The sequence below is a fragment of the Leopardus geoffroyi genome, chromosome E1 (assembly GCF_018350155.1).
Source record: "Leopardus geoffroyi isolate Oge1 chromosome E1, O.geoffroyi_Oge1_pat1.0, whole genome shotgun sequence".
NCBI lineage: Eukaryota > Metazoa > Chordata > Mammalia > Carnivora > Felidae > Leopardus > Leopardus geoffroyi.
Window position 1 is genome coordinate 42,118,323 of NC_059330.1, and position 17,678 is coordinate 42,136,000.

Here is a 17,678-nt window from a genome sequence, read left to right on the forward strand (position 1 = left end):
GCCCACAGCCTTACTTAAACAAACCTATCATGCTTTTTTTTTTTTTTTTAAGTTTATTTATTTATTTTGAGAGGGAAAGAGAAACAGCACCAGCTGGGGGGTGGGGGGCAGAGAGAGAAGGAGACAGAGAATCCCAAGCCGGATCCGTACCTTCAGCGCAGAGCCCAACACGGGGCTCGATCTCACAAACCATGAGATCACATGACCTGAGCCGAGATCAAGAGTCAGATGCTTAACTGACTGAGCCACCCCGGTGCCCCTATCATGCTTTTTAAGAACAGAGGCATCCATAGCTACATAATTAATAATATGCAAATTATTCTTCTTGGGAGGGGAGGGAGGGCACCCCTTGGTCTTTAATATATAGAACCAGGAGAACATACCAAAGAGAGACTCACTCTCTTTTACACACACACACACACACACACACACACACACACACACACACCTCCCCACTATAATTATAATTACCATGCTGGTTTCCAGATCAGGGGTTAATAGCCTTGGCATGGAGACGCCTGAAAGGCACCCAAGACAATTAGTGGTGTCCCTTCACCACCCCCCTACATGCTGTCAGAGCCTTTGCATCCCCCAGGTCCCTGTGTGGCTCACTCCCTTGCTGCACTTAAGTCTCGGCTCAAATGCCACCTCCTCAGAGAGGCCTGACCCGGCCACCTGGCTCTCTGTCTGCTTACCAAGCTTTATTATTTTTTTTTTACAGAACTTTTCATTGCTGGGCATTATGCTGTGCATTTCTTTGTTTTCCAGCATCTGTCTCCCTGCCCTAGACCGTGAGCTTCATGAGACTTCATCATCACAATAACATGTCCGGAGCCTGGGGCAGTGCCTGGCACACAGCTGGCATTCTGTCCATCATAGTGGGACGAATGAATGATCATCCCTCTTTTTCTCTCCATGCCTACTTCTCCTTTCCCCGACTTCCTCTCCTGCCCCATCTCTCCTGCCTCCGTCTTAAATCTGCTGGCAGGATCAGCCCTCAGGAAGTTGTGAGGCAGGTGAGGTTCTTGCCTCCTCTCCTCATGTCCCTTGCCCAGCCTCCCTCATGAGTACCTGTCTCCCACCTGACAGCTCCGGCCTTCTCGGTGGGCAGGACTCAAGCTCAGGCACGCCCGATGATTATAGGAAGTTGGGGAGTGGGGCTGGAAGGAAGAGTGTAAGAAACGTAGGGCTCAGTCTCCAAAGCAGCCCTGCCAGGTCACAGAGAACAGAAGGTCATCCGGGGCACCCGTTAGTACCCAGGACCCAGCTTCTTGCCTTTCGCAAAGGAGCCAGCACTGCCATTGTAGGGACTCAGCCCCTTCCTCCTTGCCCCTGGGTGCGTCCTCTCTCCTGCCCCGAAAGACAGTATCTGACTCTGCCCCACCCCCACACCGCTGTTCCTTCTGGCTTCTGCTGCTTTGTGTAATAAGCTGGGATAGAGAGATCTAGCTGTGTGCCTGGTTCCACGCCAGCATCACCCCCCACACCTGGTGTGTGTGCACCCCCCAACCCCAGCTCTTTTTCTTCCACTGCCTCTCCTCTCTGCCCCTCCTCGTCCTGGCAGCCTGCAAAGCTCAGCTCGGCTGGACCCCACCACTACCTTGCTCCCTGGAAACCCACACCCCCTCGGGTCTCTACCACTCTGGCAGCAAATGATCACATACTCCATGGTGGTATTTTCCACTTGATTCCCCAGCAAGATTACAAACTGCTTGGGAGTCAGGGCTGTGTCTTAACCTCAGAGACCTAACCTGCAAGGACGGACTCAAGCTACTTCTTTTCCCCAGAAGGCAGATAGCCTCCTCCCTCTTCCCAGCATCATCCATACATCCCGGTCCGTTCTATCCAACCTAATCTCACAGGAGAAGAAATCCTGGATAAACTGAACAACTGTGTAACCACAAGGCACACAGGCGCCTACTGTATGCTGGGTGCCGGCGGTGCTCTGGTGAGCAGCGACAGACCAAGAATCCCTGCTTTCCTGGGTCCTCCAGTCGGGGCGAGGGGAGAAATTAATCAAACACTTACATGATTAAATCTATCATTGTGTGACTACTAAGGTGAGTCCTTTGAAGGAAGGAAGCGTCGCTCATGAAAGATGAAGCATGGTTTCGTCGGCCAGGGGAAGTGACACTTGTCTGAGGCCTGCGGGACAGACAGGCCTTGAGGAGGTACGCAAGGGACTTTCCAGAGGGGCCAGCATTTGAAAAAAGGCATCTGAGCCCCAGCCTTTCCACAGAAAGCTGTATCTCTTATACTTGCGTCTATAATAGCCACGTAGGGGCGCCTGGGTGGCGCAGTCGGTTGAGCGTCCGACTTCAGCCGGGTCACGATCTCGCGGTCCGTGAGTTCGAGCCCTGCGTCGGGCTCTGGGCTGATGGCTCAGAGCCTGGAGCCTGTTTCCGATTCTGTGTCTCCCTCTCTCTCTGCCCCTCCCCCGTTCATGCTGTGTCTCTCTCTGTCCCAAAAATAAATAAACGTTGAAAAAAAAATTTTATAATAGCCACGTAATTTATTGCTCGAACAGGATATTTCTGAGGATAAATGTGGGAGCTATTAATAATTTCACTGGGCCAATAGGTGTCAGTGCCTGGGCAAATTGGGCGCATGGTTCCATTAGTTAAGAGTGACAATCCCACCGCCTCCTGCCCCTCTAGCAATGAAAGGAACTTCCAACTATCGGGGTGGAAGCCGCCAGAAGCCTGAGGTTCACCTGCCGGTGGACAAGGGAGAAGACAGAGGATGCACTCTAGGAACATTGTGGGGGGTGGGGGGCAGGGAAGTTTACACAGGCCCCAGGGCTAGAACCAATGATCAGGAACTAGGGCAGACCTGCGTCAGGGGACAGGTGGGAGGTGGGCGGTGACACCAGTTTCCAAGGGCAATGACTCCAAGCCTGGCGTGTGAGCTCTCCGCCCTCTCCAGCTGCCCAGGTCCTGCCTGCTTCAAGGGAAATGGGGAAGTTTGGGTTCCTGTGGCTTCTTTGAGTTTCTTTTGCTTTACCTCCTTGTGCAAAGGTGGCCTGATTTTACTTGGAGTGCAGGTAGAGCCTGATGGATTGCGTGTGTGTGTGTGTGTGTGTGTGTGAGAGAGAGAGAGAGAGAGAGAGAGAGAGAGACCTGTTTCCCTCTGCCCCTCTGTCTGACTCTCAAGACTATTAATACAAACCCCATGTCTGGCTGTACCGCCAGAACATGTGCTCCCCACGGCAGAACGCCACCCCCACCCCCCACCCCCCCCCCAGCTGAGCCTGTTGTCTGTTCTGTTTCTGATCGGCGCCAGGCTCATAGACCCCATGTAGGTAGAATATAACTTTCCATAAATAACCCCTAGCCCGACCTACAATTTAGGCTTTGGGTTTTTTTTTCCCCCTCGTGGTAATGAGATTATAGCCTGGGCTGATCCCTCCTGGTCCTGGGGTCCCAGAAAGCAGACCCTAGGTCTATCTGGGGTTGGACATTGCTTGAAATTCCCCGGCTCCCCCACGCTGCCTGGCACATGGTGAGGACTCAGTGCATGTTGAGCAATGTGGTGGACCGAGTCTCATGCCCCCTCGCCCGGCCACGCACCTGCAGCCTCAGTGCCTTTGTTTGGGCCAATGCCCTCTGCTTAGAATGCCTGTGCCTCCTTCCCCACCGGGCAAACTTCTAAGCAGCACCCACCTCTGCGACAGCTTCCCGGAGCTTTCCTCCTCATTCCTACCACAAAGGGAGTCCTCCTGCGCTCTGTCCCATAACGCTTTGTACAGACAGTGTGACCTGATGGCTTGCCCACGTGCCTGCCAGGCTCCCAGTGGCTTAAGTGAGTGTCAGAGCAGGAACCGAGCCCACATCTGGCTGCGGGCAGACATTTAACCCCTTGGTGCCCCCACTTTCCTTCGAATCAAACACAAGCCTGGCTCCAGAGCCTGTGTCCCCATCCCCTGTAGCACATGGCCTCTGGGGCTGGACCATGTGTCTGTTTCCTACCTGCTCTCATTCCCCAACTCTGAGATATTCCTCACGGTGCATGGATTCCCTGCAGGCTCTTGCTGGGGCCTCCTCGGGGCCTGGAGGCAGATACTGACAATTATCAAAAACTTGCTGCTGATGATAAGGAATTTAGGAGGGTTCGTTGGGAGTTAAAGTGAAAAATCGGCGAGGCTGGGAGGGCTTTGGGGTGGGGTTACCCCGAGAGGGGCTGGACTGGATTCAAAGCTTTGAGTCATCCTTCCTTGTGGCAATTGAAGGATATTTCCTGAGTGTCAGCCAGCGTCCAGCGCTGTGAGGCGCCTTGGTGAGGCCACGCTGAGAGAAGGGTAAGACGTCGGCCCTGCTGGTGAAGATCGTTCATTTTTACCAGGGAGGCGTGAGGTTCACGTTTGGAAAAACGCCTGAATGAGCCCCCTGTGAGCTCCAGGACTCCGCAGGGCTTGACCAGGTGAGACACACGTCCACGAATGAGTATCGCACGGAAGACAGAATCAGGAAGCAAAGCGGTGGCATGGACAAAAGGCCTGGGGCACATGAGGAGAGATCAGTGGGGATTGCAACATCTCTGGAAAGTACAGGCTCGGAGGTGACAAGGAACATGAACTCCGAAGTAAGAGCAGGCGTCATTGGGGGTGGTCTGAGGCTGGGGGGTGGGGAGGATCAACTAAAAAGGCAGGGGCGAGTATAGTATAGTTCGGCCTCTTGGAGTCAGGAAGGAAGTTTGGTAGAGGGGGGATGGGAACCCAGCAGGGGAAGGCTTCACGTGTCAGGCTGAGAAGCCCCAACTTGATCTTGGGCAAGGAGGAGCTATGGAAGGATTTTGAGCAGGGGTGAGGCACAATGAGAACAGTGTTTCTGGATGACAGTGTGGAGGGCAGGCTGCTTCAGGGAGACCAGGCTGAAGTTATTACAATGGCCACGGGGAACGAATGAGGTTTAGGTTTGGAAAGGAAGGGACAAACATGACTTTTCAAAGGGAGGACATAATTGCCACAAGGGCCACCACAGCCCAGGCAAAGGTGCCTCCAAGGTTGCAGTCCTAGCGCCGAAGAAAAGGATGTCAACTTTGACAGGAATGGCTGTGTGTGGTTGACAAACATGAGACCACATCCTCTCGGAAATGATTCATTGTCTTTATTAACAATGCCTCTGGAAAGAACAGACTGGTATTTCATAAAGCAATATTAACGTTGTCATTTCTCTACAAGAAAAACTTTTGCATAAATAACTTAAGTGAGAAAATAAATATGTAACTTAACTCTTTGTAAAAACCACGACTTTCATTCTTGTGGACAAATCCCACATGGAAGGATTGTGGAAAGGACCAGCCTGGCGGGATTTCACACGGCATGTGCTTCTGGTCTGGTGTGTGTGCGTGTGTGTGTGTGTGTGTGTGTGTGTTACACAATTAGAAACTACACAGAAAGTAAGAGGTGTCTGGAAATGACTTTCAAAAAGATTTTTGGATGACATCTATCAGGCTTTGTGGTTTCTCGGCATATGTACAGCACTTGTCATTTTTTTCCCCAAGTAATATTATTTCAGTGTAAGATATGACATCACAGGTAACAGCACTAAGAAGCTAGGTTCTAGACAGAATTGTGTCTGTGAGTGGTAGGCAGGAGGATGTCTGCAGAGGGATTTGCTGGTCTTTGCATGGGTGGTGGCTGCTCCCTTGGGCCTGCAACTCCAGTGTCCCGGGACCTTCTCCTTCTCGACCCCAATCAATGGCATTGTTTCTGCATCCTTTGGGATGGAGGGGTGAAGACAGGCAAACATCCGGGGAGGGCCAGGCTGGGAGAGAACACAGCTTCTTCCAGGAGTTTGTCAGCCCTAAAAAAGACGCCAACCCCGCACCCCACCCCCACGGCCGCACTTGTTTTTCATCTTTGGCTGTCAGATCCGGGCATCACAACTCTGAATTCTGGACATGACCGTGGCAGCATTTCAACCCAACCTCTCTCTCTCTCTCCTTTGCCCATTCAAAAGACACGCAAGGCCTTGGAATCAGGTGACCGTAGACTCCTGGAGATACAAATCCCACCCCCACCTCCATTTTCCGAATAGGAAATTGAGGACAAGAAAGAGAAGAGTGTGGTCCAAGGTCATCCAGCACGTTAGCGGCAGAGTCCGGACTAGAAACCATACCTATGGACCCCGGTCCTGTGTTCTTGGCACAACAAGGCACTAAAGGCTTTTTGAGGGGCAGAGAAGTGGAGAGGGAATCTTCTCGCACTTTCTTAACCAGTCCCGGGACTTTCCTCCTCCCCCACTGCTCCCTTAGAACCCCTGGGCGGTGAAATGCTTGCTTTTCTGCCTCCTCGGAAGCGGGACCAGCAAAGGTGGGCGGCCCCTGTAGGCGGGGCTGCGTGTCTCAGTGTCTGTGACTCTCAGCGCCCTCCCCTGCCCTGCGGGACCCCCTCGGAGACGAGGGAGTGGGGGCTCTGCTGGCGCCCGGGATCCGCAGGGCCTGGCTACCTCCTGCCGAAGCCCAGAAGGTCTCAGCCCCCTGCCCTGGGTTGCAGGCATACAATGAGATACAAACAATCAAACCGCGCGCCGAGGGCAGAAACCCGGGCGCCTGGGCTGGGGCGCGGGTTGCGGGGGGAGGCGCGGCGCGGCGCGGCGGGCGGCCTCTAATAGGCGTTCTCCAGCTCGGCCTGGTTGGCTTTGGCGCCCCGGGCGCGGGGGCGCGGCTTTCGGCCCTTCTGCGGCCGCGCGGCCTCGGGCCCGAAGTCCTTGAGCTCGGACTGATTGTGGAAGCGGGTGAGGCGCTTGCACTTGCACGAGGCCACCAGGCGCACTTTGCGCGCGCGCGGCGCCGCGTCCCCGGGGCACAGCAGCTGCACCCGCTGCGCGCGGTAGCGGTCGGGGATGCAGCGGAAGTCGGGTCCGCTCGGGCGCCACCACTTGCCGCGGCCGATGGCGTTGGGCAGCAGGCGCGCCGGGCCGCACTGGCCGGAGCACACCAGCTCGGTGACCGGCTTGGCGCTGCGGCAGGGCCCGTCCGTCACGTAGCGGGTGAAGTGGAGCTCGCGGCAGCTGTACTCGGACACGTCTGCGGGAGAGACGGCTTGTGAGGCCAGCCCGGCTCCCTCCGCGCCACCAACCCCCCCAGCCCCCAGCCCCCAGCCCAGGTCTTTTCCAAACCTGCGGGCTCTCCAGATGGGCATCTATTACTGGGAGGGAGGGGGTGGCGGCTGGTGGAAAGAACGCTGGCCCACCCTTTCCCCCTAAAACTTTGGAGCCAAGCGTCTGTTGCCGTTCGAATACCAGCCCCATCACTGTGTGATCATGGGCAAGTCACTTAGCCTCTCTGTGCTCCTTATCAGAAAAACGGGTTGTCCTAAGGAGTTAGTTGCGTATATGATGCAGGGGACACTGTGAGCACACAGTAAGAGCTGGAAGCGTTGGCCGTGGCTGTGTGTTATTCTTCTTCTTCTCCAAGGGGGCCCTTTTCTCCAGATGGAAGTCACATCTGTGCCACAGAGGGCCTGGTCGAGGCAGAGTAGGTATTAGCCACACCCTTTACATGGTCTTGGCTTCTCCTAAATTCTTTTTCCAGCCACTTGGGAGGGATGGTGAGGGGATAGAGAAAGGAGTAGGGGTTAATTGGAGGTAATAAATCAGGGCAACTGCCGCCAAGGACAGGGATGGAAGGGGAGGTGGGGAGGAGAAGTCATTAGACGCGAAGAGAGCCAAAGGCAGCTTGTCCAACCCTCTCATCATCGCTGAGGACACGGAGGCCTCGAGAGGGAATAACACTTGCCCAAAAGGCAGAGTTGGGTCTCCTCACCCCAGTTCCCTGGGGCCCCAGCACCTCTGGGGTCCCACAAAGGCAGAAGCTATGTGCCTGAGCACCCAGGTGGGAGGCTGGGCTGGGGGTGGGGGCAAAGGGCTGCCTTTTACTGCAGTTACTTCCTGCCCCAGGGGACAGAGCTCTGACTGAAAACCTACAGGTTCGCCTGCCACAAACATTTATTAAGCACCTGCTGTGTACCAAGCACTCTGCCGGGGACATCTCTTGTTTTGTGCCATTTAGATGGATCTCCGAGGGTGACACAGGCTTGTTCCTGGGTTGGGGGGGAGGGGGGACTGGGCTCTGTGGCCTGGCTTCGTGCCCTGAAGGCACCTTGATCAACTCTCCTACTGTGGGCTTAGACAGATGGCAGCCTGTCCACCACCCGAGGGTCTCATGGGGACAGTTCCCATGTGACACAAGGGATGAAAAATAGCCCACGACCAAAACCAGAGAGAAGCAGAGAAGGCTCCACTCCCCAGGCCCTGCAGAACAAGCATGGCAGGGGAGATGTGGGGTCCGCCTTCCTCCCGTGGCTGACCTGGTTTCTGCGCTGGTTTGGCATCCTCACCACTGTTCCCGGGCTGCAGGGGTAGCGTGTGGGGGTGTCCTGTTTGCCCAGGGAAGGAGGTGTTTTGGACTTTCCAAGAATAGTGCCCCTGGGTCAGGCACTTCCTCTGCAGAGGGTGACTTTGTTTTGAGCTCACAGCCTCCTCGGGGCCTGTGGCCTCTTATAAGAGCCCGGGGAAGTGGATGGTTTGTACTTGGGACCCAAACAGCGGCATGAAGCAGTCGAGCTTAATCAACCTTGCCCGGCGGGGGGTGGGGAAGGGGGTGATGTGTTGCCGCCCTCCTCTTGTGAAGACTTGAGGCCCCAGGCCTCCTGTGGGGTTCCCCAGCCTTCACAATTGTGGGGCAAGGAGGGATGGGTCGAGAGGGGCCTGGGCAGTGGATTCCTCACCAGCCCGCCCAAAGACCGGAGGGCAGTGAGGCCCTCCCTCTGAAGTGTCATTCCGGCCCCCGCCCCCAGCCATTCCTGCCAGCTGCGGAGCCAGCTGTCACCCCCCGCCCTCCCCGGGCTTCTCTGCGCAGACCTGACCAGGAACCCAGATGTGCCCTCCAATGGGGCTGTTGCCTTGTCACTGGGGTCAGGCTCCCTCCCTAGGAACGAGGCAAGGCCTGGTCTGGGGGCAGAAGATGGGGGCACCTGTGTCCACTCCCTGCACGGAGGATGCCACCTCCCCTCCAGGGCCCAGCCCCAGCTGCCGCCCAGGTCCGAGGCTAAGACTGTCCCTGCAGCTTGCGTTCCTTCAAGTGCCAGCTGGCTGGACAGACCGGGGGCAGGGGGAATGTCCCTTTCTCATGGCTCTGTGTGGGGTTTTCTCTGGCTCTCAGTTCCCCACCCCCCCCCCACACGATCCCCCTCCAGGGCTGTCTTGGAATGGGATCAAACTGGGGTCAAACCCGAGCTCTTCTCACTACCACGTTACTTAGCGTCTGGAGATCTCATTCCTTTACTTGCCAGCTGAGAGGTCACCTCATGGGGCTCCCGCGCGGTGGATCCCCGGGGTAAGGTTCAGGTGTGGCCTGTGTAAAGGATCTGCATACGGCAGGTGCTCACAGCTGTGAGGCTCCCTTGCCTTGTCCCCTCTCCCGAGGTGCCAGCTGGGGGACCTATCTCCTGTGATCTCCGGAGGGGATTCTTTGAAACTGTCTCCGTTCTGAGGCTCTGAGCCTGTCCCCGAGTTGGGCTCTCACCACCTCAGCCTCCTTCCTGCCCCGGGCTCCCGCGGCCAGCCCCCTGCTAGCCCCGGGTCCCCTGCACCTCAATGCCAAGGCTGCCTTAGGCATGCTGTCCTCCCCTGCCTCCAGGCAAGACTGTCCCTCCTGGAGCACCGGCAGCGGGGGGGGGGGGGGGGGGACTGTCTACCCCAGTCTTCAAAACCTCCCAGAGAGAACCCTCCCAGGCCCCTTGTGCTAAACATGCCCTCCTCTACCCCATACCTTTGGTCTCAAAGGGATGGTGAGGAGGTCTCCCTCCGTTCTCCGCTCGGTTCATGGTCTTGTTCTCCAGCTCTGGCGGAGGCTCGGGGTACTCGCCCAGCTCAGGGATGATCTCCGTGGCATCGTTCTTGAAGGCCTGCCAGCCCTGGCCCTCCACCACACGGAAGGCTGCGTGCACCAGCAGGCAGACAAGACACAGGGCGAGAGAGAGCTGCATGGCGCCAGCCAGAGGAGGGCACCCAGCCTTCCAGTAGCACAGGCTCCCGGTCCCCAGCCTGGGACACGTTTGCCTTTTTAAAGCCCCCTCTGCCTCGTGCCAACCAATGAGGACAGGCTGGGGCAGGGCTGGTCCCACGTTTCTCTCAGCCCAGGGGGAGGGAACGGGTGTGCTCGGAGCAAGCCCTCCCCAAAGACTTCTCAGGCACAGCAAACTCCCTGGGAGCCGGTGCTCCCAGGTGACCTAGAGAGAGGGGGGGGCGTGTGAGGCGAGCCTGCCCTCCAGCACCTCCCACGTGCAGGCAGCTGTGGTTTTCGGATATCAAGATGAGCTCCAGCTCACAATCTTTACCTCTTTGGGCCCCTCGGGCTTTCTCAAAACAAGCTTTGGGCCAGCTTCACAAAGAAAACTACAGCCCGGAGCCCTCCACAAGGCTAAGCCCAGCCAAGTGCCTTTCTCAGGCCAAGTTCGTTTGTTACCCCACCGACAAGTGGCCCGAGGGGTGTATCTTTGGCCCCCACAGACCCAGGCAGGGGCAGAAGGATACTTTTTAAGAAACCCCATTGGTCCCGGTTCCATGAGGCTGAGCATCGATTACACTGATCAAGAAAGCCCCCGTTGGCACCCTCTGGAAGGCAAGAGAGAAAACTGGAGGGCCGCGGGGAGAGTATCTGCTTGGGCGAGGGGGCGGGGATTCTGGTTCCAAGGCCAGGATGAGTAAGTCAAGGGACAGTGGTGATGGAGCGCGAGGAGGAAACCGTGGGGATTCTGCGCATGGTGACAGGCACTTCTTGGCCAAGACACTCACTGCTGCTTGCGGACTGATGTGCCCAAGGCAGTCATTTCCCTGGCCAGGCTGTGGGTAGGAACGGAGAGCACAAAAATCCCTTTTCGTAGCAAAGACCAAGGCCGGCATTTTCAGTGCTGACATCCTTTTTTTCTTCTGCATCATCTTTTTGTTTGGTTGGTTGGTTGGTTTCTCAGACGATTATATTTTTCAAAAACAGCTTTGAGTCCTAGATGGAAAACCTTATGGGTCCATGCTATGGGGTGCATTCCATGAAGCCATCCCAGGTCCAGCTAGCCACAAAGAAATCAAAAGGAATTGCTACCTTAGCCCTGGAGCAGAACCAGGGGCCTGGGAGGGGTAGAGGCACTGGGGAGGAAGGTTCACACCTGAGGTGCAGGAAAAGAAAGGAGAGCCAGCGGAAGCTTTCACTGCAGATGGATTGTTCCAGGAGGCTGGGAAGAGGGCTGTGGCCCGGGTCCCCTTGGTATTTTCACTGGGCAATGAATCAGTATGCCCCACCTGCAGAGCCTCCGCGAGGCCTTTGCCACCTGCCTTGACTTGCAAGCCGCTGTGTCCATCTGAAGCCGTCTGTCCCTCCTTTCCACCATCCATCACTCGACACATGAATGCAGCTGCCCTGACAGTTTTACAAGCCAGACAGAAGCCCCTGCAGGAAGGGCCCTCTCTGATACCTGCTTCCTAAGTCAGTTTCCTTCGGGGCAGACGAAAACAGCTGTGGCCATTGTTGGAGGTGATCTATCTCTCCCAACAGAGCCCGTGGGTGTTGTGAGAAGCCGGCCCTCTGCGCCCCCTCCCCCTGTCTGTGACCCTCCAGCCTCCTTTTCCCTTGCTCTGGAATGTAGACCATTAACCCTATCGTGGCCGGACAGCCGCCTTCTTGCCCTGGATTTGGGAGAGGGCAGTTCCCGATGCCCGGATTCCTGAAACTTGGCGCTGTCTGCGCGGGGGAGCCCCACCTGCTGTCCGGAGCTACAGACCCATCCGCCTGAACCGGAGCCCGTGGGGGCCCATCCTTGGGACACTCCTGCCACCTGCTGGAGACCGAAGGGGGAGCCAGCGGCCCGAGGATGGCGAAGGATTTCATTTGGCTTCAGGGTTTTATTTGAAACTGAAGTGAGGTGAAAAGAAACAAGAGAAGAATCCAGTGGATTTGAACCGATGAAGTGTGTCCATCCTTTCGAATTCTTCTCTGCCAAGGTATAGCCGTGCTCTCCACGGAACGGCTCACAGATGCCATCGATGCTATGATGCTCATCTGCTTCACTTCCTGCTTATCCAGCTTTATATGTACTCAGTTCAGGAGTCTGTCCTTCAGAGTTAAACCCCTAGGGTTTTAGCTCACTTCTGTTGTGGATACTTTAGGCTATTTCAATGCTCCCCTATCCTCAGTAGGGATGCTATGAATTTCCTTGCCCAAAGCAATTTTTTGAGTTAAACTTTTTGAGATCATTGTAAATTCACATGTACTTATAAGGAATAATACGGAGAAAATTCCATGTACCCTTCAGCCAGTTTCTCTCTATGGCAACATCTCGCAAAGCTATAGTACAATATCATAACCAGGATACCGACATTGATACAATCCACCAATTTAGTTCAGATTTCCCATTTTACTTGCCTTCTTGTGCGCATGCACACGTGTGTGTGTTTCGGTCCATGTAAATTTATCACATGTGTAAGTTCAAGTATCCATCACAGCTAAGATAATGAATCACTCTGATCACAAAGATCCCTCTCACTGCCTTTTTATAATCACACCTACCTTCTTCCCACGCCCTCCCTCTTCACCCCTAACCCATGGCACCACTAACCTGTTCTCCATTTCTATGATATTGTCATTTCAGAAGTGTTACCTGAATGGAACCAAACAGTATATAGCCTTTTAGGATTGGCTTTTTTCGCTCCACATAATTCCCTGGAGATTCATCCTGGTTGTTGCATGCTTGTATCAATGCTACATTGCTGCACAATAGTCCACAAAGTAATTGAACAGACAAACAAACAAAACTTTGGGGTTATTTCCAGAAGCGAACGCTGGGTCTGAGAGGGTGAACAGTTGGCTGTGTATTGCAGGGTTGTTCTCCAGAAAACTCAGCCAGGTCCCCGCTCCCACGAGTGACATACCAGTAGGCCTGTGCGTAGGTCAGCCAGGGCTGCTGAAACAAAGTACCACAAAGTGGGTGGTACAAACAACACAAATGCATTGTCTCCGGGCGCCTGGGTGGCTCAGTCGGCTAAGCTCTTGATTTCGGCTCAGGTCATGATCTCGCGGTTGGTAGGATTGAGCCCCGCGTCAGGCTCTGTGCTGACCCTGCAGAGCCTGCTTGGGATTCTCTCTCTCCCTCTCTCTGCTCCTCCCCTGCTCACGCGTGTGCACACGCGCCCTCTTTCTCTTTCTCAAAATTAAAAAACGAAAGAAAAAAAGAAATGCATTGTCTCACAGTTCTGGAGACTGAAACTGTGAGACCCGTGTTGGAAGGGTTGGTTTCTTGTGATGGCTGTGATGGGAGAGTCTGCTGCATGCCTTTGCTCTAGCTTCTGGAGCCTCTCCTGGCAATCTTTGGTGTTCCTTGTTCCTTGACTTCTAGAAGCTTCACCCCGATCTCTGCTGTCACCTTCACATGGCGTTCCCCGTGTGTGCTTGTCTGTGTCCTAATTTCCCCTTTTTTATTTATTTTTTATTTTTTAATTTATTTTTGGGACAGAGAGAGAGCATGAACGGGGGAGGGGCAGAGAGAGAGGGAGACACAGAATCGGAAACAGGCTCCAGGCTCTGAGCCATCAGCCCAGAGCCCGACGCGGGGCTCGAACTCACGGACCGCGAGATCGTGACCTGGCTGAAGTCGGACGCTCAACCGACTGCGCCACCCAGGCGCCCCAAATTTCCCCTTTTTTATAAGGACATCAGTCATATTAAATTAGGGCCCACCCTAATGACCTCATCTTCTCTAATTACATCTGCAACAAACCTGCTTCCAAATAAAGGTCACGTTCTGATGCACCAGGGGTTAGGATTCATGATATGAAGTTTAGAGGGGGCACAATTCAGCGCATAACAGCATGTGTCTCCACAAGGTGGCCAACACTGGGTTTGGGCTAAACAATTTTTAATTGCATTTAGTAATTTACTCGTTGTAACTAAATTTCTAGCAAGGCTGTTTTTCTTTTTCAATTTTTTTTTTTTTTAGTGTTTATTTCTGAGACAGAGAGAGACAGAGCATGAGTGGGGGAGGGGCAGAGAGAGAGGGCGACACAGAATCTGAAGCAGGCTCCAGGCTCTGAGCTGTCAGCACAGAGCCCGACGCAGGGCTCAAACTCACGGACCGCGAGATCATGACCCGAGCCGAAGCCGGACGCTCAACCGACTGAGCCACCCAGGCGCTCCGCAAGGCTGTTTTCCTACGTGATGATTTGCTGGTTTTCATTTCCACCGAGCTGCCTGTTCATATGCCCACTTGCCAAACATTTAACGAAGCAAGACCTCATCTCCTGCTAGGAGGTGTGGACTGATTCGTGCCCCCCTCCAGGAGCTCCTGTACCAGGGAAGAAAAGAGTTCTTCTACAAAGAAAGCGGTTAGTGCCACTGAGGAAAGGTGCAGATGCTTTATTTTTTTCTTTAAAGGGACAAAGTGTTATGAGCTTTCAGAGGGGAGAAGAGTCTCTCCCACCTGGGATGGATCAGGGATCCTCACAGGAAGACGAGGCGTTTGGACCACGCTCTGAAGGACAGGCCAAGTTTGGAAAGCAAGCTCTGCTCCTTTGAATCCTCAGGATTACAGGATCTTTGATCTGAAAGGACGCTCCAAAGGCATCTAACTCTTTACTTGGTACTCAAGCCACCTGTCTATAATTCATGGGACCTGAGACTTCTTGTTGGCTGCATTTTTACACAGACTTTGCTCCCACAGGTCGGGGTAACATGGGGTCTCTGGATTCGGAGGGCAATCTGTTTATAGGCAGCTGCCTGCATTGAGGGACGTCCACACCAGCCTGTCTTTATTCACAGCTGAGAGACTGTTTCCTGGAGAGCACAGGGTCTCAGCACAGGTGGAAAGTGGAACCCTTTGACTTGTTCAGTCAGCAGCTTCTGAGGGACAAAGAGGAGAGGGGTCCCAAAGACCATTGTCACTTACCCCCACCCCCTACTCCATGCTTAGAATGGGCCAATGGTTCCCCCAGCCCCAGGATGGAGCCACCGTGTTCTTTCTGGAAACCAGGACAACTCATTCCAGAACCTCCCCAACGGCCATCCAAACTACCACCCTCTGCCTGGAGGGCCCCTGTCTGAAAACCCTAAAGAAACAAGTATTCGTGACACTTGTTAAAAATGGTAAAGTCAGGGGTGCCAGGCTGGCTCAGTCAGTTAAGCGTCGGACTCCTGATTTCGGCTCAGGTCACGATTTCACGGTTCAGAAGTTCAAGCCCTGCATCAGGCTCTGTACTGACAGTGCAGAGGCTGCTTGGGATTTTCTCTCTCTCCTTCTCTCTCTGCCTGCCTCTCCCACCCCACTCATGCTCGCCTGGAAGGCTCGGTCAGTCGAGCATCTGACTTTCCGCTCAGGTCATGATCTCGCGGTTTGTGGATTCGAGCCCCGCGCCGGGCTCTGTGCTGGTAGTTCAGAGCCTGGAGCCTGTTTCGGATTCTGTGTCTCCTTCTCTTTTTGCCCCTCCCTGTTCACACTCATCTCTCTCTCTCTCTCTCAAAAATAAACATTTTAAAAAGTTAAAAAAAAAAAAAAAAAAGAGTTCAGGAGAAAATGAGTAAACTCTGGCCAAAGAGAGGTTCTGTCACCCCATGTGTTTGGAGACCGATGTCCCTCTTCCAAGCCCAGCTGCACCTGTCCTCTGCTCTCCATTCTCTTTTCAACTCTTCCCTTCCTCTTCTTTCTGTCCTCCTGCCTCTCAGGGCGGCTGCCCCAGTGCTCCAGTGCATGGAGAACGTTCCACTGGAAGGCCATTTAGCTCATGGGCTTGCAGACCAGATCTCTCAAAACCTCACATTTCCATAGGGATGTCTTAACGTTTTAGTGTATGTGCTGCCGAAGAGAGCACTTAAGGTTTTAAAAATATGTACATTTCAATTATTTAAAAATATAATAAAAGCACATTGATCATACATGGTGTGTATCTGCTTTTAATGAACTAGAGACCCCCCCCCCCATTCATTGTATTGCTCTAGGTTAACTCATTCTAGTGTAGACTGCCGAAATCGAATCTTTGCATTTGAACTTCTTATAAATGAGTCATCAATTCAGAAGGCCATGGCTCAGAGACTGCCTTTCTAAAAATTAGGCTTGGGCTGCCACCCCCATAAAATCATCTTTTTTTAGGGGTGTCTGGATGACTCATTCAGTTGGTTAAGCATCCGACTTCGGCTCAGGTCATGATCTCGCGGTCCGTGAGTTCGAGCCCCGCGTCAGGCTCTGTGCCGACAGCTCAGAGCCTGGAGCCTGTTTCAGATTCTGTGTCTCCCTCTCTCTCTCTCTGACCCTCCCCCGTTCATGCTGTCTCTCCCTGTCTCAAAAATAAATAAACGTTAAAAAAAAATTTTTTTTTTTAAATAATCTTTTTTTAAAAAAAAGTAATCTCGGGGCGCCTGGGTGACTCAGTGGGTTAAGCGTCCGACTTCGGCTCAGGTCATGATCTCACAGTCCGCGGGTTTGAGCCCCGCGTTGGGCTCTGTGCTGACAGCTCAGAGCCTGGAGCCTATTTCAGATTCTGTGTCTCCCTCTTTCTCTGACCCTCCCCTATTCATGCTCTCTGTCTTAAAAATAAATAAAATGTTAAAAAAAAAAATTTTTTTTTAAAAGTAATCTCTACATTCAACGTGGGGCTTGAACTCGTGACCCTGAGACCAAGAGTCCCACACTCCACCGATTGAACCAGCCAGGCATCCCATCGGGCCCCCATGAAATTGTACGGGCGAGTACAGAACAATCCTCCTTAGCTCTGAGTATGGGGATGTGCTTGACACTGTGCCACCACGAGAGATGACAGAAATTAACAGGATATAAAGCAGATAAATTGCAACTGTCACTCACCTCATTTCGACATTCTGTGCTCCTTTAAAGCAGCCTGGACCTTTAAAATAAGAGTACAGGGGCACCTGGGTGGCTCAGTTGGTTAAGCGTCTGACTTCGGCTCAGGTCATGATCTCGCGGTCCGTGAGTTCAAGCCCCGTGTCGGGCTCTGTGCTGACAGCTCAGAGCCTGGAGCCTGTTTCGGATTCTGTGTCTCCCTCTCTCTCTGACCCTCCCCCGTTCATGCTCTGTCTCTGTCTCAAAAATAAATAAACGTTAAAAAAAATTTTTTTTAAAGAAAAGAAAATAAGAGTACAGAAACCACCATATACCATACACAGTGGAATGCTATGTAGCAGTAAAATGAATGCTACTGTAAGAAACAATTGTCCGTTAAGCAAAAAAAGCCAAGTGCAAAACATTTTCTATGGAATCTCTCCACATGTGCCTGGGATTTTCCTAGCAGGATATACTTCTTAAGAGTGGCTTCCTGGGAGAGGAGGGATTAAAAGTTTGGGGGTAGGAGACACTTTTTGTGATAAGCCTTTTGTATTGCTTGAATTTATACTATGTATATATAGCATTAGCTTTTCAATGAAAAGGTTTTTAAACTTGTATTTTAAGAAACACTTTTCCCAGTCTCCTAGATTAGTGTTTGGCCCTAAAATCCTATGTAAAGATATAAAGATTATATTTGTCCAAAGAGACTGGACAAATAACGAGTTAGTCTAGGTGCCTCTGCTACGGGGAACGAGAGATGAAAAAGGTTTTTTTCTGTCATGGAGAAAAGGCACCCAACTCTTGAGGTTTTTATTCGGAGAAAAAGAAAAAAAGCCAATGTTTATCATAAGGGAGA

The 17,678-nt window shown here is 53.2% G+C and overlaps 1 protein-coding gene and 1 long non-coding RNA gene across 2 annotated transcripts; both read right to left on the reverse strand.

Annotated features, from left to right (window-relative positions):
• Positions 1-5,085: 5,085 nt before the first annotated feature.
• SOST (sclerostin) lies at positions 5,086-12,572 on the reverse strand. The gene is made up of 2 exons (XM_045489078.1): positions 9,775-12,572; positions 5,086-7,029 (listed from the first exon to the last, which is right to left on the reverse strand). The coding sequence occupies exons 1-2, from the start codon at positions 9,989-9,991 to the stop codon at positions 6,608-6,610; spliced, it is 639 nt and encodes a 212-aa protein (XP_045345034.1). The 5' UTR covers positions 9,992-12,572; the 3' UTR covers positions 5,086-6,607.
• Positions 12,573-14,391: 1,819 nt separating this feature from the next.
• Positions 14,392-16,967, reverse strand: LOC123604685. Its single transcript, XR_006715427.1, has 2 exons — positions 16,844-16,967; positions 14,392-14,889 (listed from the first exon to the last, which is right to left on the reverse strand). It is a non-coding gene; the product is annotated as an uncharacterized LOC123604685 (long non-coding RNA).
• Between the last annotated feature and the right edge of the window lie 711 nt (positions 16,968-17,678).

Excerpts from the sequence above, each read along its gene's own strand:
- SOST (XM_045489078.1), bottom strand. The coding sequence starts at position 9,991 with ATGCAGCTCTCTCTCGCCCTGTGTCTTGTCTGCCTGCTGGTGCACGCA. Across the intron at positions 7,030-9,774 it reads CCATCCCTTTGAGACCAAAG|ACGTGTCCGAGTACAGCTGC; the intron begins GTATGGGGTAGA and ends TCTCTCCCGCAG.